The sequence below is a fragment of the Raphanus sativus genome, chromosome 6 (assembly GCF_000801105.2).
Source record: "Raphanus sativus cultivar WK10039 chromosome 6, ASM80110v3, whole genome shotgun sequence".
NCBI classification, from domain to species: Eukaryota; Viridiplantae; Streptophyta; class Magnoliopsida; order Brassicales; family Brassicaceae; genus Raphanus; species Raphanus sativus.
Genome location: NC_079516.1, coordinates 45,502,993 through 45,525,730, shown reverse-complemented (window position 1 = coordinate 45,525,730; position 22,738 = coordinate 45,502,993). Strand labels below are relative to the sequence as shown.

Here is a 22,738-nt window from a genome sequence, read left to right as displayed (position 1 = left end):
AAGTTGACTTTCGACCAAAAGTTATCTGCTTATGAAAAACTGAAATTCTTTTGAAGTAGGGGAGATTACCATAATCCTTACTTTTTCAGATAAAGCAGATAAGGTAACTGAGAAATGTTCTGAAAGTAGACTAGTTTACGGTCATCTAATTGAACTTTATGGTTGCTAGATATTTGTTTTCGCCTAACTTTAGACTATTTTCTAAGTTGTAAGGTTTATTGAATGCGGTTTTCTAAACAAGAAGAGTGGCTATCTTTGGTCGTAACGAGGTTAAGCTGGATCTGACACGCATGAACGTGTTAATTAATGAGATTAAGAGAAATCAAAAGAGATTATTAGTTTTAGTTTTTCAATGAAGCTAAAAGGTTGATCTCTGCTGTAACCTGAGGGTGAGATTTAGAAGAGACAAAACTGTTCATGTGCATGTGCACTATGCTGTCTCCTCGCTTGCCCCCTTCCTCTCCTCCATAATATTCTTTCTTTACATAATTAGTTCCAAATTGATGTTATATTTTTGATAAAAATTACTAGTTCTTAAACCCATTTGTTCTGGATCGAATCTCTGGTAGCTAGTCTCTTTTCAAATGACCACGAGAGCCGATGAAAGGTCATTATTATAGTCTATTTTCTTCGAATCTTTCGTTGAAAACTAAAGCTCTTTACAATATTTAAAGTGGTGGATGTGTTTAGTCAGACGATGATCTAGCATTTTGCAACCAAAACATCTGTCGACACACGATCGACTATAAATAAAATTGTTAATAATCATATCATATATAGAAAATTATGCATGAAGTGAACAAATGGGAAGTATAGTTTCAGAAACTTTTGGAGTCATCCGTCAAGAGAATTTGTGGTTAGATCATGCATTTACTTTATTCAGCTAATCAAATTTATTTCTGCATGTGATAGAAACTTTTTTTAGTTGTAGCTTACGGATTTGTAGGGCAGATGAATTATATAGTAGACATTGTTAGTTATGTAATACAGGACATTTTTTCTGTTAATATGATGTAATGCAAAACTTACATCACTTTTTTTAATAATACTTTTCTAAAATCTACCGGCATTAGGCATATATCATATTGGCCCCATAAATACCTAAAGTTGGACAAATATCAACATATATAAAAGACAGAGCAAAGTCCACTAGAAGGAACAGAACATCACATCTTCTATCACATCTTCTATCTATCATGTCTTCCTCTCGAACACAATCATCTTCTTCAGTTTGGCAACTACAATACATGAAGCTCCGCTTCTTCACCAGGATTCGTTCGCTTTTGAAATCCAAAACATCCTCCCGGAAACGCAACCATCAAAGCTCACCTGAGATATCAAGAGCCCAACATGATTCAGAGAACGTCGTTGCGCCTCCGGAAATAACATCTAAACCACCAGAAGATCAGAACGAGGAGGTTGTCTTGCAGAAAACTGTGAAGAAGCTTCATTTTGGAAGCTTGGAAGAGAAGGAGAAAGCTGCCATCGAGATTGAGAAACTTGCTAGAGAAGACAAGAATACTAGGAAACTCATGGCTGAGCTAGGGGTTCTTCAGGTTCTTGTTTCTATGGTCGGGTCTGATATCGCTGGTCAGCAGATAGCTGCCGTTAGGGCTCTTATTCAGCTTTCTCATGGATCCAACACGTAAGTGTTTTTTTTTTGTTTTTTAATAAAACTATTTCATTAATGAGTCGAGATTCATATAAGTCGATGCATGTCATCTTTGATATCGCCATTGTCGTGTGTTGTACAGTGTTGATACTTGGCTTTTAGTAATTGTTAATTTAGGTGAACTCAAGAGAGAGAATATTATCAATATTTTGGATTTTTCTGTGTTTGGTAATTATCAAATTATTCTCTTGTATCTTCATATATAAAGATAGATTATGCGTTATGCTTTGATTTTTTTTTTTTTGACTAAAATTATGCTTTGATTTTTCAACCAAGTTTTTTCAACCAAGTTGCTTTTTAGTGACTTGAAATACTGGATTTACGTATTTGACTATATATGAATTTTCGAAGTTGTTTATAGTTAGTGCCTAGACTCTAATGGTTACAACTATTCATGACCATTTTGGTTTTTGGTTTTCTATTTATTCAGTTTCAAGTGATTCTTTTTTTTCTAAAAAAGTTTGTTTTGAAAATTAGTTTAGTTTTCGTCCGGTATCCAGATCGGTTTTAGTTACTGTTGTACCCAATCAATCCAAAGTATCCAAAAATATTTATATTATCCGGGAAATCAAACCAAAAACCTTATTATAAAAGAAAATAGTTAAGTTCTAAAATAATTGCTTAATTTTGAAAATACAATTAACAAAATTACAATATTTTATTTTAAAGGATATTTGGCTTAATTAAATATAACTATTGGATATTTAAGTAACCATTTGGGTTTTCGGTTCCGTAGTGTGGTTTTGTGCGGTTTCCTAAAATATTCCAAGGTAGAACTCATTTAAATTTTGGTGGTATCTATTTCGGTTTAAGATTGATTGGTACGTTCGATTTTCGATTCCGGATAATTTGCCATGCCTAGTTACAACTTACAACTTCAGTCAAAACATATAGCATTTTGTCTCTTTTGTTCATCTTTGATATGGAAAATTCTAATTTCGAGTACATATGTAATGGGTTGACAAAATCATCTAAGACTAAAAGAGTGAGTTTTTACCGAAATTAATTCTTTTGACTGAAGGTGCTGTTCCGCCTAATTTTCTTTGTTCGCTATAATGTCGTCTTCATTTTGTCAACCAATATTAATCTTTGTTAAACTTTCGAATTTTAAAATTTATGCTATAAATAATTATGATCATAACAAAAATAGTAATGATCCCTCACATGGCGTTTTATTTGGCTCTTAAAGTATGCACGACGTTTCCCTCACGTGCTTTTCTTTCTCTATGATTTAGCATTAAGTGTTCCATAAAGGTCACATTATCACCACATACTTATAGATATGTAAAACTTAATTTGAATTACGCTTGTGCATAATATAAACCATGTCTAATTCTAAAAACGACTTTTTGTTGATAATTATTTGCAACTGATTTTCGTGTTTATATTAGTATATATAATATACATACACATGAAACTTATGGAAATACAAAGAACGTAGACATAGATGAGTTTGGAAAGCATCGTTGGCTATCCACTAAAGTCCACTATGGATACTGGTCAGTATTCCAATTTGTATCTTATTAACAAACAAACATTTAATAAATGTGACATTACTAGTCCAATAATGAAGGTTAATTTAACACAATATTAAAAGAAAATTAAGAATATTATTAATTCCGAGTGCGTCGGAACTCGGAAGAGTCGTCGAGACACAAATCACGTTAGTTTTTTTTGGTCTAAACAAATCACGTTAGTTGACAGCCATTAGAACATCTCCAAATAGCCATTAATATTTCTGACCAATCAGATCTTAGAAAAGTCGAACTCACGTTAGATATTCCACTGACTTCTGGCTAATATACATACGTGTCTAACTAAACTAACTAGTGTAATGAAATACAACAGGATGCCATACGTATAAGTTTATATAATTATCTGCAAATATCAAATGCATGGTTCCTATAAAAGAGTCAAAAGCACAAAAATCAGCATATTCTCTGGCTCTTCTTTTGCTTCATAAGTGATTGTAATACTTCTTTTGAAACTGATACTCAATTATATGAATCAATTTAAAAGTATAAATTGTGTTTAGATTACTTAACAATTTAAAGGGAAGAATCAGAATATGTGTGTGAAATATATCGTTTAAAATTCACAAAAATGTCTTTTTTTTCTCTTACTTCAGGAACAAGGCGCTGATGGCAAACACCGGAATATGCTCAAAGCTACCCAAAAATGTCGAAGTTCTCGACCAGTCAGCAAGACACGGCTTCGCGGAGCTTCTCCTATCATTGTCGTCTCTTACAAACACACAATTACCGGTAGCTTCATCACTAATTCTATCGTTCTTGATGGACACGATGAACTCAGATTCAACAGACGTGAAGTGCAAAGAGATATGTCTAGCCACCATAAACAACCTCTGCATCGTGTTGGAAAACATAGCACCGTTGGTCAAAAACGGGGCAGTGCAGACACTAATAAGCCTAATGTTGGTAAAAGACTTGGCCGAGAAGGCGTTAGCAAGTCTAGGGCAATTGGTTGTGACTCAAATGGGTAAAAAGGCAATGGAGGAATGCTTGACTGTGCCCAAAAGTTTGATAGAGATTCTAACATGGGAAGATAAACCGAAATGCCAAGAATACTCGGCTTATATCTTAATGGTATTAGCTCATCAGAGTTGGAGCCAGCGCGAGAAAATGGCTAAGGCAGGGATTGTACCGGTTCTTCTTGAAGTGACCTTACTTGGAAGCCCTCTGGTTCAGAAGAGGGCAGTGAAACTTTTGCAGTGGTTCAAGGACGAGAGAAATGTACGAATGGGTCCTCATTCAGGTCCACAAACGAGTCGTGTGAGTTCGGGGATGGGATCTCCGATGAGCCCGAGGTCGGGGGAAGAAGGTAAGAAGATGATGAAGAATCTAGTGAAACAGAGTTTGTACAAGAACATGGAGATGATAACTAAACGAGGGAATGTGAATATGGAGAATGAAGCTTGTAGGCTTAAGTCATTTATCATCAGCACAAGCTCTAAAAGCTTGACTTATTGATCATACTATATTGTCGTGCTCTTACTTCTTCGCAATATAAAGTGATTAGAGAGTTTCTTGATCTTGAATAAATGAATACTTGTACAAGTGAAAAGAAATGGCGAATTGCTCAAGTGTTCCACTTTTGTTGTTGTCAGTCCTTTCATTATGAATATATTACATGCCTGATACACACCCAACGTTTCTCCTTTTTTGCTACCCTAGCTAAATCATCAAATATAATCTACACAAACTCTAGGAACATATATAAAATGGAAACTACATTATCTAAACATATAAAAAGCGTAGTTTCAATCAAATAATAAATCTTCGTGTCAAAAGCAACGTTAGGATCAGCAGCGACACCAAATCTTGATATGGATTAAGTTTAAATATTTATATCACTTAATTGCAAACACATATAGTTATAGTAAGAACTATATGGACTATATGGTTTTCATGCACAAAAATAATAACTTTTAAGAGACATTTTTTTAATATATATTTTCATTATATTTAGTTTTAAGTTTATTAATTTCTGAAAGTATAAAGTAATCATTTGTAGTTTCTTTTATTTTCTAATATGATTGTATTTAAATTAGTTTAATTTAATAATTTTTATTTTATTTTCATTTTCGAAATAATAACTTGTATACTATTTTATTTAAAAAAGAAGATTAATAAATTTTAGTTGTATTGGTTTTGGTTAAAAAGATCTAACTTATAAAAAATATTTATTAAACCTAACAAAATTGCATGCTAACCACTCAATTAAATTATTTATTATAACTAAATTTAAAATATATTCAGTAATTTTAGTTTAGAAACTTGATTGGTTTTATCCTTACGTTGAGTAATAAACTTAAATATAGATTTACTTATTTAACTATCCACAAAATTATAATTTTTATAGATTTTTTTCTTTGATATAATGATATAAAGATGATATAATGATATAATGTAAAGATGATATGGCATGTGCCTATCCAAATCTATGAAGATTCAAGTAAAAAGAATGCAGACCATATCTTAATATAAGCAATAAAATTGAGGTTTAGGTAACACCCAACTAAAGCTAATCAAGATTTAAATTTCAGTGATCATACAATATTTTCGTGCTTTTACTTTGCAATGTAGAGAGTAATATCTTTTTTTTTTGCAAAAGGGCATTTGAGAGTAATATCTTGAATACTTATACAAGTGTTCTTTTGCCAGCCCTTTTAGTAATGATACTATATCTATTATATTACACATCCAATATTTTTCCTTCTTGCTACTCTAGCTAGATTATGAAAATTTAAACCACACAAACTTAGGATCTTTTGAAAATATTGAATTCTAAAAGCAAATATAGTAGAATACATTAAAGAAAAACACATTCTATTCTAAAGTTACTTTATTATATTATAGAAAAATAAAATATATATTGGAAATGGTTTTAATAAGATTACACGCAGTATAGACTTGATTCATCCAATCAGGACCGGCCCTGAACCATGCGTAGTGAAACATTTGCAACATGTCTCCAAATAGATATAAGGTCCCAAAAAAATTTTTAGGCTCCCCAATTTTTTTTATATAGACATTACAATAAGCTTCCAAAATCTCAGGGCCAGTCCTGCATCAAACGCAGCCTAAGACAGCAGCGGATCATCCCGCTAGGCGCACAATTAAATGGGCATAGATTTTAGTGACTAAATCTGCACTACAAAAAAAAAAATATGGGTCGGCCCTCGAGAGATTGAACCAATTTGTCATCTCTACTTGGGCATTCGTTTTCGTTCCTCAGTGGGGATGGACCTAACCAGACATCGACGAAGTTGCCATATAGTAGAGGTATTCAACACCATCGGAATTGAAATTCAAAAGTTGTGTGTTAAAATCTATTCCAAGAGGAAGATACCATTTTTCCATTATAATACCTATAGAAAACAAACACAGACTCACTGAAGAGGAAATTTTCGGTTGAGTTAACTTACGTTAATATAGAAAAAGGTTCATGGTGAACATGTGATAAAAATAAAATAAAAAGAATATTCAGTTTTGAGGTATTGAACCGAACAAAACCAAAATGAGAACCTGAAATTTGCAAAATCATCCATAGGTTTGAAACTCAGAACTGAATGGAACTCAAAAACCAAAATGTCCAGTTCGGCTGGTTCAGTTTTTTTTCTTCAAAATACCTAGACACATGCTAAGAAAATTAACATTACTTATATCATTCACTGGGATAATATTTGGAACAACTTAGCCCTAATAAATCGTTAATAGCTGGAAGTCGAATCTTAGAAAAATATCTGGCCAAATCCAACTTTTAGTTTACAACTCCATCATGATTTATATTTTCTGTTTTCATACGATATTTTACAGGTACGCTGGTCTTAAGTAAAGTTAGGACATATTGATGTGCCTTTGGATTCTACTTCATCCGCATTTATTTGCTCTTAGCATTAAATATCAAAACTACTACTATATCCCAAATTAATTGTTTAACCTCAGAAATGCTTGGTTTAAATTTCCATGTATCCAGATATTTTGAATCTTGTTCCTTTTTGTCCAAACCCATGTGAGAGAAAACCATAGTCAGCGACAGCCACCGAGCGTTAAATGTAAACAGTACGGTGGAAACGTACCCAAAAATTTAAGTCCCCTATTAAAATCACACATACTGTTGTCAATACCCTCTAAAAAAATTCTGACAAATGTAGCTTTTTTTTTTTATTAGTCTAAGATATCCCAAATTTATGGAGAGGTCAAAACAATACTCAAGAAAAGTTGCAGCCTACGGATAGACTTTCTTTTCAGATATTCAAATGAGTTATAAAGCATAGAGTTAATATCCGTGTAAAGTGATCAGAATAATTGTGACTTAGTTTCGCGCAACAGAGGGATCAAAACTAAAACATTTTAGCATCATAGATCCGTCTTTTTACCACTCGACCACAATCACCCGGTAAATTTAGCTTCTTTTTGAGTTTTGTTTTCCATAATAAGGGTATGGATGAATGACAATTTCAGAGTAAATATTTTTTACTCTGTATTCTACTTAATTACTACCAACCAAGTTAAATACTCCTTCTGTTTCATAATAAGTGTCACTGTGAGCTCATTTTCTTATTACACTAAGAGTGTCACTTTACAATTCCAATGTAAATTATACTAACTTTCAGCTGAAAATTAATTGCAAACTGCATTGATTTTATAAATAATTTTATTTATCTAAAATACTATTGGTCAAAGAGGTATAATTAATTACAACTTACATATATTTCAACAATTTTCTTAATCTGTGTGAAAAATGTCACAACGACACTCTTTAAGAAACGGAGGGAGTATATCATAAATAATCTGCAGCTGCTTTTAGCTGAATACAACTGAAAAAGTTGAAAAACTTTTTGTGATTGGGAAAATTGGAGTAAAGGAGAGTAAATAATAAAGCGAAAAAGAAGAAAACTTAAAAAGTAAAATGAGGAAAGAGAAAAAAAGAGGTGGAATAAATAATATTTCACTTGTAAAAATTAGTGCAAACTTGTGTCTGTGTGTGTTTTTTTTCTTATCTACCATCCCTAGATTAAATAAAATGAAATAATAGTTTACTTGATTGGAAAATTTTAGTTGAAACCAGAGTAAAATTAATTTGCAGAGTAAAAGTTAATGTTCTCTCACATTTTTTTTCTCTATTATTTTTTTCTTAATTTTTTTTTCATTTTTATTGTATCTATTATTTTCGTTTCCTCCCAATTCATCCATAATATTTACTAAGGGCTACAGCCTACACTCAATTTTTTTTACCAATCATATCAAATGTTATTATTCTGCTTATGCAAAAAAATTAATAAAATCACCACAGTTAAAATAGATTAATGAGTCATTTAATTAATTTTCCAATATTGTAGACCTTTAGTCCAAACATCTGTATGGAATGAATCATCTTACGTATAATAAACTAAACTTTTGTGAAAAAATTGATTTTTGATAAAAGTATCGGTAAGGGTGAAACCAAGGTTCGAAAATTTGTTATCGCTATGCTATGCGTGTGATCGAGTAGGAGTATCAAATAAAAAGAGATTATACAAGGATTAATCGGAGTCGTTTTAAAGTTTTAAAACTAAATGTAGGGATATGATACAAATATTCTCATCATTATCTTTGCCGGATAATACAAAACGTCACGATTCAGATGGCTTCGCGCATATCCAGAGATTAAAACAATGGCCTTGTTTGTCAAAAAAAAAAAAACAATGGCCGCCTTGATTTCCAAAAAAATTGGAAGTTGTATACATAAATATAAGTTCCCAGATTATATAATTTTTTTTTATAATTTTGTTTTGTTCAGGTTCTTGAGAAATGTTTATAACTCCCAAAATCTCAGATCCTACTTTACATATCAATCAGCTATATAAAATTTAAATCTAATATCAAAAATCTCAGATCCCACTTTGCATATCAATCAGCTATATTAAATTTGAATCTAATGTCAAGGGGATACGATTCTAGATACACATTCATTTAACGCCAAACCAACTACCATGCTGGTTTTTTGGGTCCCATTCAGTAATGAAGCAACCGTAAAACTTGTGATAGTCCTTGTATCGTAGAGATATCTCTATTTACTTTATATATACACATCTTTCTTGATAATGCAAGTTCACCTATCCCTTCTTCCAATGGCTATGCAGTTAAGTTTCCTAGCTTTGTTCCTGTTCACGGTAGCTTTGATCTCATCTTCCCTCGTGGTCTCGGTTTCGCTCGTCGAAGGAAAAGTCTCTTGTTACGACTGTCCCAGTGATTACGATTATTCAGGTCAGTTTAGTACTAAACCCTAAACTATTAGACATTTTTAGTTTGTATTCTAAATGTTTAACTTGTACTATAGCACAAAGGAAATATAACTCAAGTGACATGAAACATTGTTATAATAAACACTCTTCTGGTCATTCACTTTGTGACTTAGACTTTTTCGTCAAAAAAAAATTGTGACTAGACTTTATATCTTCTTTTCAGGAATCATGATCAGCGTTAGTTGTAGCCACTCCAAGACGCGTTTCACCGTCTCAACCGACAAGAAGGGCGAGTTTATGTCGGAGCTTCCCTCGAGAGTCAAATCGGATTGCGAAGCGGAGCTCCAAGGTAGTTTCAAGCAACTTTATGCTTCCAAAAAGAACATTATGTCGAAGATTGTTAAGCTCGAAGGTGGCAAATATGGTCTCTCTTCGAAGTTGATTTTCTTGAAATCATGTCCAAGAAGCCTCAGATCTTTCAGTTCGTCCAAGACCGTTGATTTGCCTGTTCCTCCGGAGTGGGGGCTGGCTCCCACGAGCTATTATCTTCCCTTCTTCCCCATCATCGGTATCCCATAAGATGCACCGTTTAAACATATCTTTTGCGGATCATGTAATATTTAATAATGTAAGTGCAAAGACATGTATTTATCTTAGTTGTCTTTTAAGTCCATGCCTGAACTTAAGTTTGTGTGTGATATTAGTGTACGAAGGTGGTTGATGTTTTCTTTTTATATATGAAGCATAATTTAATAGTAAATCACTTTAAAAATCTACCAACGACGAGTTGGTCTATTGATCAAAATTTCAAATGTTTTTAAATTTCACTAGGAACTGTCTATTACCCAAATACGATTAAACTAAATGATTTATACCTCGTCATAAGAAAACATACATGCATATGAATCCAAAACATTCTATTCATTTAAAATGCTTGAAATGTACTGAGGTTTTGTTATTATTTTTAAATAAACACTTTAACCCGACCTATCAAATCATATAATTTTATTTTATTTGTATAAATTTAAATTAATATTGATCTAGTTTTATATTGTAATTTTAAAGTCTTCATTTTATAAGTTCAAAATTAATTAAGACTAATTTAAATATGTGATTTTATTATATTCAGTAATTAAAATATTAAGTTTATTTTAAAATTATAACTCATGTTTATTTATTTATTTTAAAATTAAAATTATATTTATAGAATAAATATAATATTTATATTTTATATTTATATTTAATAAATTATTAATTTATCAGACTATTTTAACATTGTTTACAAAGGTTATGTTACAAAATAAAAAATATTTGTTTACGATAAATTTAAAAGATATAAAATCACTACAAGAAAACAGGGAAATACTAACGGACATACTGACGGAAAATGAATTCCTCGGAAAATTTCCGAGGAAATGCCGAGGAAACATAAATTTTACGTTTCCTCGGGATTTCCTCGGAAAATACCTAGGAAATTCCGAGAAATTCACTTTCCGTCGGTATTTTCCGAGGAAATCCCGAGGAAAGAGTTTTCTTCGAAAAAAACCGACGAAATTCCGAGGAATTTAGGGATTTAACTTTTAGGGTTTAGGTTTCTCGGAATTTCCTCGGAATTTACCAAGGAAATTCCGAGTGATTTAGGGATTTTACTATAGGGTTTAGCTTCCTCGGAATTTCCTCGGAATATTCTGAGGAAATTCCGAGGAAAAACACATTTTCTTCGGAATTTCCTCCGAATATTCTGAGGCTTTTCCGAGGAACAAGGTTTTGTAACCGAAAAAAATGTTTTCGGTTTGAATAACAAATATATAAGCCTTATTAAGTGTCTTAAACTGATTATTAAGTGTCTTAAACCAAAAATAGGTGTGTTACCCGATAATAAACACTTTCCGATTGTATGAACGAATTTCCAACAACATAAGATCAAACACTTATACACTTTAATGAATGGTAAAAGGAATACTTACAATTCATTTTGGAATTTTGTTATTTCATGGTTTATGATCTTGGGCAAAGATCATTACATTACTATACAAAGAATATTCAATTTTATCATTACATTAGTATAAGAAATGATATTGGGCAAAACAAATTGAGGTTTTGAAACCCCAAACATATATCCCTCGGAATTTCCTCGGAATATACCGAGGAAATTCTGAGGGATTTGAATTTTCCTCGGAATTTTTTCATTTAACCGCCATAATTTTCGCGAAATATTTTGCGAAAATTAAATTTTCGAAACTGAGGAAATTCCGACGGATAGTTTCCGTCAGAAACTTCGAAATTATAAACACAGATCTCTTCTTCTTCCTCATTTCTCTCTTCTTCTTCCTTGCCATCTCCGCCGACCTCCCCTTCTCTCTCGACGATTTCCGGCCAATCCGACCTATTCCTCCTCTATTTGATTCCCAAATCATGTAAGAACCTTCCCAATCTATTTGTTAGGTTAAAATTGATGATTTTAGAAGTTTTTTGATAGATTTTTTGTTAGGGTGATTGGTAGGATTGTATAATGGAAGTTTGATTGTGGTTTTGTATTGAGGATTGTGATTATTTGATTGTGTAGAATTTTTGTTTAAGTTTTATAATAGTTTGGTGTTTATAAATAATTTTGAAAACGTTTTTTGTATATAAAATCTATTTTATGAATTATAAATGAAACGTTTTTTTATATAAAATCATTTCTATATTTATCAAACATTTTTAATATTTATGAAACGTTTTTTGTAAATATTAAACTATTTTTGGAATTTTAAAACTATTTATATATTTTTTAAAAATATATATTTATATTTTTGTGATTAAAAAACTAATTTTTGGAATTTTAAAACTATTTATATATATTTTTAAAATATATTTATATTTTGTGATTAAAAGCTATTTTGTAATTTTAAAACTATTTATATATACTTTTTATATATATATTTTTGTAATTAAAAATATTTTTTGTAATTATTAAACTATTTATTTTTTGTATATTTTATATTTTTGTGATTAAAAACTATTTTTAGTAATTATTAAACTATTTTTTTATATTTATATTTTTGTGATTAAAAACTATTTTTGGAATTTAACATTTATATTTATTTATTTTTTATATTTATATTTTCGATTAAATTTTTTTTTGTAATTATTAAACTATTTTTATATTTATATTTTTGTGATTAAAAACTATTTTTAGTATTTATTAAACTATTTTTTTATATATTTATATTTTTGTGATTAAAAACTATTTTTGAATTTTAAAATTTTTATTTATTAAAACTAAATTTTATTATATTTTAGTTTGTACAACTTTGAATAATATTATCTAATATATTTTCAATTTCAATTTTTATTTTATATTTTATATTTTTCGAATTTCATTAAAAAAAAAAATTTAATTTTTTTTAATTATTTTTTTGAAAATTCTGAGGAAGGTGGTCCCTCGGAATATTCCGACGACCACGTCCCTCGGAAAATTCTGAGGAAATGTGCGACGAACTCTCGTCCTCACAATTTCCTCGGAATTTTGTTTTCTCGAAATTCCGTCAGAAAATTCCGAAGAAATTCCGAGGAAAAATGAAATTCCGAGAAGTTTTTTCCGAGGACATGTTTCCTCGGTATGGCGTCGGAATTCGCTTATTCCGACGACATACCGACGATTTTTGCCCTCAGTATGAGCCTGTTTTCTTGTAGTGAATATAAAGAATTAATTAGTTTTATAATTAACAAATTAGAATTTCATTTAATAATATATTTTTTGGTGAAATGTTAAATTTATATTAAGAAGAGAAATAGTTTATGTAGACAAAGAATCAAAAGAATAAAATTGAATAACCAGATCTATTTCGAAGAGGTAATGTCCTTTGAACCACCTTTGGAGGAGTTCCTAGAGTATGAAATATTCAAAGTAGCGTTTGGACATAATCATGTTTCTTACTGTTTTATCAATGAGTGTAGTCATCTGGATAGTGCTGGGTTTGCGGGTCGACCCGCCCCGACCCGCCCCGCCCCGCTGCGGATCGACTCATTTTTTCGATTCAAAAATTCGACCCGCTTGACCCGCATCTAAAAAATGTAAGACCCGCCCCGCCCTGTATAAATTAGCGGGTAACCCGCGGGACCCACGGGTAATATAAAAATAATAAAAATAATTATTTTAATTAATATTTTTTTATAAAATAATATAAAATAATATATTTTAATTAAATTTTAAAAAATATTCGTACTTTTTATTATTTTTTATAAAAAACATAATTTTTACTAAAAAAAAAACATATTTTAAAAAGATTTTTTTTTTATTTATTATTTTTGCGGGTTGGCGGGTACCCGCAGTTTAAATTCGGTCGACCCGCACCCGCCCCGCGTTAAAATCACTCGACCCGCACCCGCACCCGCAAACAATTTTTTTCAAATCACTCGACCTGCACCTGCCCCGCGGCGGGTCAAACGGGGCGGGACCCGCGGATAATGAATCAAATTCCCAGCTCTACATCTGGATCACCGACGTTAACTTCCATGTGTGCCTCCTTTCACTTATCTCTCTTTATATGTACTAGATTCATGTTTGGAACACCAGCCTTGGCAGTATAAAGATCAATCTTTCATACTTGTGCTCCACCAAACCGGTGAGAGTTACCTTCTGATCTGGATCAGCATCAACTTCCAATGATAACCCACCACCGCCAACCATACAGTGAATATATTGTTGGAACTATTTTTTTAGCAATGTATTCATATGCTAAAAATAGAGTTAGTGTGAATAAGAAATAGAGGTCTAATGTGTGTGATTTGAGAAACTTGTATAAAGTTACAAATATTCACATTAGATATTTGGATTTGGATTTTGATTTGTTAGTTGGACTTCATGTTCATTAACTTAATCTTATAAATCAAATATATGTGATCTTTTATATTCATAAAATATAAAAAAGAAATCCATTTAAAGTATATTATTTTGTTTGAATGAGTCAAATAATAATAATTATACTCTTTATTTTTTTGGTCAAAATGTGAAATGAATTCACATATTAATTGACAAAAATTAAAGTCTCCATTAGTGCACCATGGAGGTTTCATTTCTATGTTGAAAATGAAACTTGTGCTTCTCATTATTTTTCTATATAAATAGCTTGTTAGCATGATAGAAGGACATACACATCAAATACTAAAAGAAAAACCACAATCTCCTATATTGAATAGTCATGTTAGTATTTTTTTTTATTTCTTATGTCTGAGAGTACAACACAAAACTAGTTTCGCCAGGCTTCTGATAGAGTGACGCAAATTCAGAAGATTGTTTGCAGTTGTATCCTGGGACTCATTACGTTATCGAACCGTCGCACTACGGGACGTATTTTGAGTTAAGGAAAGAGATAATATCTCGCCTCTGCAGTTGTATCATCCTTTTCTTACTCTTTGATATAATTTTATCATTTTTATTATTTACAATATTCAGTAATCCGTAGTTTATAAAATACGGTTCCATCAGTCTTAACTCAAAATATCCGTTTATTGCTTTGCACTAACCGGACTGATTATTGTAAAAAGTATTTGTTTTGTAAGAACAGGTTGACTGATCTTTAGGAAAAGATGCCGGTGTCAGATCTATAGGATTATTTCACAATAATCTTCCTGCAATCTTAATTCTGTAGATTTTTTGTTTGTATTATTATATTAACAAAACTGATTATTTTGTGAAGTTTTTTGTCATGAAAACATGAATTGGAGATTTCATGGTGATAAAGAATCTATTCATTCCATCAGATTATTTTTGTTGATGATTTTTATGGAGATTAAAATCATTAATTGATGGATCGAGTGGTTACAATCATTTTTTTTTAATATTAGTCAAAAATGTGACTAGAATAAAACGTTTTTAGTCACAATGCATGTTAATGCTTTGACTTGGTTAAGATAATTATTTGCTTTAATTATCAAGAATGTGATTAACGTTTTGATTTTGTGATTTCAGATTTTTCCGGAACAGCTTAATTTAATTATTAAGTGCTTGATCATGAGAAAAAAAATGATTAAAAAGTTTCAAATATATGGTGAAACCATATTTATAAACAGAATTTTGATCTTTTGAGATCAAGTTGTATGGATGGAAATGAATTTTGTGAGTCGACGCCTCAAATTAAGTTTGGAAGAGGTCTGCCACATATAAATCATTTGCCATAAGAAATAAAATGTTTGTTGATATTGATCAAAACATTTGTATTTCACCAATGCTTAAATGCACCTTTTAAAAAGGTTGACCATGCAAAACCAATGAGAATTTTCAGACCAATATGACTGAAATTGACATGTGTATTGTAGTTTCTAAAGTCAATATGTTTGAGAATAACCATAGAAAATTGTGGTTTTGATGGTACAAATAATATCATCTAATGATATGTATATTTGCTAGAAAGCAAAAATATATTTTGAAAAAAAAAAATCAAAATATATACAAGTTGGATTTCGAAATCAACTTGAGAGAACTATTAAAATAGTTGTATCCAAAATGTGATTTTCCGAGAATGAAATACATTTTAAAGGAAGTTGTAGCAATTTTTGAAATTGTTTTTATTATTCATTTAAATCTAAAGGAGTTGTAGATTAACTTTCTAAACTCTTAAGAGATGTTAAATGTAAATATGCATGGTTTTGAGCTATCTCAAGAAATGTGGGGGAAACTTTGCTTACCATATAAAGTCATTGGAAAGATGTCAAATGAACTTAGTGATAGTTATCAAACTATGATTTAAAAAAAATAAAAAAACTAGTGTTATACACTGAGTTTTGTGTATAATGGTTAATTGTATCTTGAGAAAAAAAAAGATGACAAAATCATTAGACAATTGATCTCGACTAATCTTTATAGATTATGTTCAATGTGATGACAACCTAGGATCCTGTTATTAAAGATGTGTCATGAGATCAAATTGTAATATCATCAAGAGGAATGGGTTTAGCCTATGAACTAAGATGAGGTTTGGCGGTAACTCTACTTATCAGATTGGAGATCCCAAGAAATAGGTTCAAGGAGACAACTAAGTCAAACTAAATCTGCCCAAAGCACTGTAAGACTTCGGTCTATACTCAGTTCCTAGGATGATTAAACAGTGCTACATGTAAAGAATAGAGGATAAGCATTTGTTTTTAATGATTTGTGCCAATTGTTTTGAGATATGAATGGAGTAGTACATGATATTCCTCTAAACAAAACTAATGGCAAATCACCTTGTGGGTGTGAAATGGGGCCGTTTCTAGGAGAATAAAATGGCTATATTCTCTAAAGTTCACTCATGATTACTAGGAATGTTCACGGCCAAAATGAACACAATAGAGAAATTAGTTTTGTGAGAGAATGAAACTGTGTTTTGGCTATTGTCTAGGTTTACACCATAGCCCGGGAGGTTCCAGACATCATGGCCACCTCCTGGCCGAGTAAATCCGATAGCTATTAACAATGACTGGTTCAAGGCTGAAAAATTGCTACCAACTCATCATGCAGTGAATTTCTCGTTTGTACTCTCAAAAGTCTTTAGTTGAGTCTTGTTGAGTCTTGTTGAGTTTTGTCGAATCTTGTCTAGGAAGTCAAGTCTGTCGAGTCCTCTAGTGTCTAGAAGCATTTCTATTCATGTGGGGGATTGTTGGAACTATTTTTTAGCAATGTATTCATATGCTAAAAATAGAGTTGGTGTGAATGAGAAATGGAGGTCTAATGTGTGTGATTTGAGAAACTTGTATAAAGTTACAAATATACACATTAGATATTTGGATTTGGATTTTGATTTGTTAGTTGGACTTCATGTTCATTAACTTAATCTTATAAATCAAATATATGTGATCTTTTATACTCATAAAATATAAAAAAAGAAATCCATTTAAGTATATTATTTTGTTTGAATGAGTCAAATAATAATAATTATAATCTTTAATTTTTTGGTCAAAATGTGAAATGAATTCACATATTAATTGACAAAAATTAAAGTCTCCATTAGTGCACCATGGAGGTTTCATTTCTATGTTGAAAATGAAACTTGTGCTTCTCATTATTTTTCTATATAAATGGCTTGTTAGCATGATAGAAGGACATACACATCAAATACCAAAAGAAAAACCACAATCTCCTATATTGAATAGTCATGTTAGTATTTTTTTTTATTTCTTGTGTCTGAGAGTACAACACAAACTAGTTTCGCCAGGCTTCTGATAGAGTGACGCAAATTCAGAAGATTGTTTGCAGTTGTATCCTGGGACTCATTACGTTATCGAATCGTCGCACTACGAGACATATTTTGAGTTAAGGAAAGAGATAATATTTCGCCTCTGCAGTTGTATCATCCTTTTCTTACTCTTTGATATAATTTTATCATTTTTATTCTTTACAATATTCAGTAATCCGTAGTTTATAAAATACGGTTTCATCATATATATGGGCATGCGAAAGAGGTGGTCTTTGGACTAATTAGATTATTCGCAAAACAGACACCTTTATACTACTTCCCACTTTTTCATTTTTGTGCCTATTTTAAACCTATCACGAATTGTTAACCAGGTGATGGAAATTTAGGCACTTCCTACATGAACAAAATCACTTTATCTCCGTTTCTTTTCGTGCATACGTATCTGTTCCCGTATTTTAGTAGATGAAAACAGATAATTGTACATATCCGCACTAGCGTGCCATAAGATAGAGCATTCTCTACACTACCATTCATTGGAGCTTGTATACTACTGATGCTCGAGATTAGTTGTTGCAGGCTTTGGTTCTGGCATCTCCTAAAATGCTAACCTAATGTATTTGCAGCTTCAGCTACCTTTGCACACCGTCTAATATCAAGCCTCTGTGATCCATTAGTCCCAACAATATCAATAAGTCAGTCTAAGGGAAGTCAGTAGTCTGAGTGTATTTTGTCCGTTATTTATTTGCACTCGAATGAACTGAGAAATTAGGGGTTGCAGCCTAAAGAGTTTCCTCCACACCCACGATCTCTTAGCTGACTCATGTACATCCCTGAATAAACCATTATTTCATTTGATAATATTATTTTTAGTGAAATTGAAAAATTCTACATTTTCATAAATAACACGTGAATGAATGTTAATCTATAAAATATTTCTTTTTAGTAGAATAGATTTGGTTTGTCAGATATTAACTAAATTAATTGAACCATACTTTTTTTATTTTTATTTTTAGAAAACTAATAAGTACATGACATTGTTTAAACTAATACATTAGTATACGGAAATGTGTACTTTGAATTATACAAAATACAACCCACTCAAAAGTATTTTTATTAATTGCAGTTCACTACAAAAGAAATGACTGTTTGTGATTCTAGAAACTATGAAACAAATATTATAAAAATCATAAATTAACGTAAAAGCTTAATCTATATACATTTTTTCAGTTTTGGTTAATTATATTATTACAAACTACAAAGAAGTATTATATACTTTTCCACAAAAAAAAGAAATATTATATGCAATTCTACTATTGATTATAAATTATTAATAATGTCAATTACATAAATTAGCTAGAAAATTATATTTGTATTTGAAAAATAATTAGTTGAAGCCTTAATTGCATTAAAAACGTTAGCCATGAACAAGTGGCAAAGCTACCTTTTGCCTACGCAGGATAGAAAACATCCATAGACGATGTGGACACGTGTGGACGCAGTAGAGAAGTCGCGTCAGCTGAGTCCACGTCAGCACTCCGACCGTCTCTCCTAACCCGAACACCACGGTTAACAAAAAGAAAAAAAAAAGAAATAACAAACAAATCACTTATCATTCTCAAGAAGAGAATATAAATATAAATAGAGATATCTTCTTTCTCGCGAAACCCTAATCTTCGATTTCCGCTGCGTTCTTCCGAATCTCCGTCGGATCTCAAATTCGTTTTTCTCAGTGCTGAAATCTCCGGTGAGTTTCCGATAGGTCAACTCTATAGGGCTTCGATTTCGACGCCTTTCGTCTCGATCGTATAAAAATGTTTTCAATTTGATTGCTTTTCTTTATGTGCGGTCATGTTCATAGCTTCCTCATCGTTTCGTGTGCGTTTTGGTATTGAAAGTTGTTTGGATGTGGTTAATCGAATTTTTAGGAGGCTTTGAGCTAGTAAAAGTGGTATCTTTGAGAAGGGGGATGTTTCAGATTTAGTTTCCAAGTGGTATCTTTGAGAACGGGGGATGTTTGAGATTTAGTTTCCAAGAAAATTAGAAGGTTTATTTTGCGTTGTTGTGTGGTGGTTAGTGGACGTTGCAGCTTTGAGTTAGTGTATTAGAAAGGTGTTTGGATTTGTCTAAAAGTTGGGGGAATATTGATGATTGGTAGGGGAATGCAGAGAAGGTTTTGCTGCGAGGTGGACAACGGCTGGAAGGAGTCCCTCTCTCAAGGGATTGTCATCGTCGGCCCTAAAGCAAGAACCAGGGACAAACCTTGGGATCATCTTCTCTAATCTTTCTTCATGGCTCGGATCTTGGTTCAACGCGGAAGTTCTTCCAATGCAACCACCCGCTCTACTTCCTCCTCTTCTGGCTCCTCTTCTGCTTCGTCATCTGGCTCTGGAACAGAACCACCAGCGACTGTTTGTGAAGAAACTACGGATGAGGTTACTGTAGTTGAAGAAGAAGCAGAGTGTTCTGATGCTAAGGATGTATCACTCCCCAGTGATGAACCTTTGGCTAAAGAAGATGATGAAGGTTTGGTTGTTTCGGAAAACGTTGTTGTTGTTGAAGGTGAAGGTGTAGATTGTGATTCTCCAGCTAGTGGTGGCGATGACCCTGATTCACCATCACCACCCGTGCCTGTTCCTCCACCGAAGCCTTCTTCTAATGTTAACAGGAGATCGATCTTGGGAAGTTTTGGTGATTTACAAATTGGAGCAACAACAAGAAGAGGAGCTGGGCCTCGCTCTCTTGTATCCACTAGGGGTTCGCCAACTGGATCACGTCCTTCTTCCCCAAGATCACAGAGTGAGAACGAAGGCTATAACAGTTCTGATGAGCACATGCCATCTTTTATTCCCTCTCATTCAGGCTCTGGCTCTGGCTCTGGCTCGGTAAGTGTTTTTTTTTTCCAGAAATATATAAGTTTGAAACCGGTTGATTTATTATCAATTAATGTATGTATATGGTTCCCACTCTTATAGGAACGAGAACATCAGTTTGAAACCGAGATTAGACAATCAAAAGGCTTTGAAATTAGGCGTATGTTGGAAGATGGAAATTGTCTCTTTCGGGCTGTTGCAGATCAAGTATATGGGGACTCAGAGTCATACGACTTAACTAGACAAATGTGCATGGATTACATGGTAACTTTTTAATCATCTGTCGAGCTCTAGGTGGTTTTGTTTTTTCTTTTAGTTTCCATTAGGTTTAAAAAGTGACTTGCATTTGAGAGTAGCACGTGAGAGTACCTTATATATAATAGCTATTCACCATGTATGTTTCCGGGTGTACTGTGATTTAGACGTAGCACAGAAGTAGTGGTTTTTAATTTTGACGGTAACAATTGGTAGAACTTACTGGTTTCATTATGGATGGTTTAGGAACACGAGAGGGATCACTTTTCTCAGTTCATAACTGAAGGCTTTACCTCTTACTTGAAGAGGAAAAGAAGAGACAAGGTGCGCTGCTCTTATCCTTTTTTTTGAACAACTACGCTGCTCTTATCCATGTCTTCATTTTGTGTACTTATTCTGTTTTGACGCCTTTCTTTTGCACAATGGTAAAATAGGTCTATGGAAACAACGTGGAGATCCAAGCTTTGGCGGAAATGTATAATAGGCCTATCCATATTTACTCATATAGCACAGGTGCATCAACTTGGATTGACATTGGAAAAATAGTTCTTTACTGAAATGTATGTCAAGTCTAATGTTTTTTCTTTCATATAGAGCCTATCAACATATTTCAAGGGAGCTACAACACCGATACACCTCCTATAAGGCTGAGTTACCACCATGGGAATCATTACAATTCGTTGGTTGATCCACATCGATTGACAGTTGGTGCAGGACTTGGATTTAGTAGCCTGACTGGGGTAAATATTGTTTCTTCTCTTCTTTGTTCAACTGTGCTAAAAGAAGGTAACTAAAATTAGAAAGGGTATCAATTTTCTTCCTTTAATTCCAGAGACAAGTGGACGGGGAGCAGGTGAAAGCTGCTATAAAGGCTCAGCAAGAACATCAGATTGATAATGCAAGTAACCCGTATCATCTAATATAATCCACCAATCTGTCTTGAGTTGTGCGACTCTGCTAACGTATCTGTATTTGTTCCAGGCGCTCATAGCAGAAGGGAGATATTACTCTGACCTTGAGCTTACTGAGAAGGAAATAGAACGATCTGTAATGGAAGCTTCTCGTGCTGAGTATCTTATGGAACGGTCTAAACCACGAATTGGTCCCAAGGAATCATCCACCTCTAATGCTGGGACGTCCTCTTCTGGAGCTAGTGAGTTAATCTCTATCTATTGAAACCCTCTATCGCCTAGATATTTCTTAGAGACAAAAAAAATGAAATATTCTTTGAAACAGGAACTTCAGGCAGTGATAGGAAACCAATCGAGAAGACGGTGCTGAGCAGCAGCATCGAGATGGTTTTGTCGATGGGGTTTAGCTACACGCAGGCCATTGAAGCCTATAGCATTTTTGGGGACGATGTTGACTCTATGGTCTGCTATGTGCTGGAGACGAGCTGTGGCAGCAAAAACCGACGCAAAGGCAAAGCCACGGAATAGAGAATGTAACATGAGTTGTTGCTGTATTGATATATAGAACTACCAAGGAAGTACCAACGTTTGGGAGATTTATAGACCCTTAAATCAAAATAAATAAACTTCCTGCATATTGGCATGTATGTTTGGCTTATGTTCTCTTAGTCCTATTAGTTGAATAAGAGAGAAAACAAACATTCTGAAAAGATAATGGATGCTTACAACTCCTTCAAGACCCATGATTATTATTATAAACCAGAGTTTTACCAGTTTGATACTATTATAAATGTTTTAAATGTATGATTTATATTTTAGTATTATACATTGTATAATTCTATAATTTTATTGTTAGATTTCTTTATTAGATATTATTAATATATGGATAAAAATAAACAAAGTGAAAAATAGGAGTTTATATCATTTTGTTCTTCATCAAAGTTGTAGAGAAAAACTTTTACTTATAAAATCATTTATTTTTGTCTCTGTGTAATTATCATTTTTTATATATTTTTTTAAATTATAATTTTTCAATTGTATCATCATTAATTTTTTTTTATATATCTACAAATTTTAGAAATACTATTTAGTTTTACCTTTTAATAATTACACAACTTTTA

At 32.3% G+C, this 22,738-nt stretch overlaps 3 protein-coding genes across 4 annotated transcripts; all 3 read left to right on the top strand.

The window, feature by feature from the left end:
* The first annotated feature begins 1,144 nt into the window (after positions 1-1,144).
* On the top strand, positions 1,145-4,730 carry LOC108807459 (U-box domain-containing protein 6). The gene is made up of 2 exons (XM_056988844.1): positions 1,145-1,645; positions 3,801-4,730. The coding sequence occupies exons 1-2, from the start codon at positions 1,197-1,199 to the stop codon at positions 4,660-4,662; spliced, it is 1,311 nt and encodes a 436-aa protein (XP_056844824.1). The 5' UTR covers positions 1,145-1,196; the 3' UTR covers positions 4,663-4,730.
* Positions 4,731-9,265: 4,535 nt separating this feature from the next.
* Positions 9,266-10,182, top strand: LOC108835426 (uncharacterized). Its single transcript, XM_018608684.2, has 2 exons — positions 9,266-9,444; positions 9,646-10,182. The coding sequence occupies exons 1-2, from the start codon at positions 9,282-9,284 to the stop codon at positions 9,999-10,001; spliced, it is 519 nt and encodes a 172-aa protein (XP_018464186.1). The 5' UTR covers positions 9,266-9,281; the 3' UTR covers positions 10,002-10,182.
* An 8,983-nt stretch (positions 10,183-19,165) lies between these two features.
* LOC108813290 (OVARIAN TUMOR DOMAIN-containing deubiquitinating enzyme 6) lies at positions 19,166-22,390 on the top strand. 2 transcript variants are annotated; one of them, XM_018585809.2, is made up of 9 exons: positions 19,166-19,325; positions 19,737-20,463; positions 20,554-20,715; positions 20,953-21,030; positions 21,141-21,219; positions 21,301-21,446; positions 21,539-21,604; positions 21,688-21,859; positions 21,943-22,390. In XM_018585809.2, exons 2-9 carry the CDS (start codon positions 19,870-19,872, stop codon positions 22,143-22,145), a joined length of 1,500 nt encoding a protein of 499 aa, XP_018441311.1. In that variant the 5' UTR covers positions 19,166-19,325; positions 19,737-19,869; the 3' UTR covers positions 22,146-22,390. The 2 variants fall into 2 exon arrangements, with proteins under 2 accessions (XP_018441311.1, XP_018441312.1); XM_018585810.2 differs by having other exon boundaries at positions 19,170-19,325; positions 19,747-20,463.
* Positions 22,391-22,738: the final 348 nt, after the last annotated feature.

Excerpts from the sequence above, each read along its gene's own strand:
- LOC108807459 (XM_056988844.1), top strand. The coding sequence starts at position 1,197 with ATGTCTTCCTCTCGAACACAATCATCTTCTTCAGTTTGGCAACTACAA. Across the intron at positions 1,646-3,800 it reads CTTTCTCATGGATCCAACAC|GAACAAGGCGCTGATGGCAA; the intron begins GTAAGTGTTTTT and ends CTCTTACTTCAG.
- LOC108835426 (XM_018608684.2), top strand. The coding sequence starts at position 9,282 with ATGCAAGTTCACCTATCCCTTCTTCCAATGGCTATGCAGTTAAGTTTC. Across the intron at positions 9,445-9,645 it reads CAGTGATTACGATTATTCAG|GAATCATGATCAGCGTTAGT; the intron begins GTCAGTTTAGTA and ends TCTTCTTTTCAG.
- LOC108813290 (XM_018585809.2), top strand. The coding sequence starts at position 19,870 with ATGGCTCGGATCTTGGTTCAACGCGGAAGTTCTTCCAATGCAACCACC. Across the intron at positions 20,464-20,553 it reads CTGGCTCTGGCTCTGGCTCG|GAACGAGAACATCAGTTTGA; the intron begins GTAAGTGTTTTT and ends CCACTCTTATAG. Across the intron at positions 21,605-21,687 it reads AAGAACATCAGATTGATAAT|GCGCTCATAGCAGAAGGGAG; the intron begins GCAAGTAACCCG and ends TATTTGTTCCAG.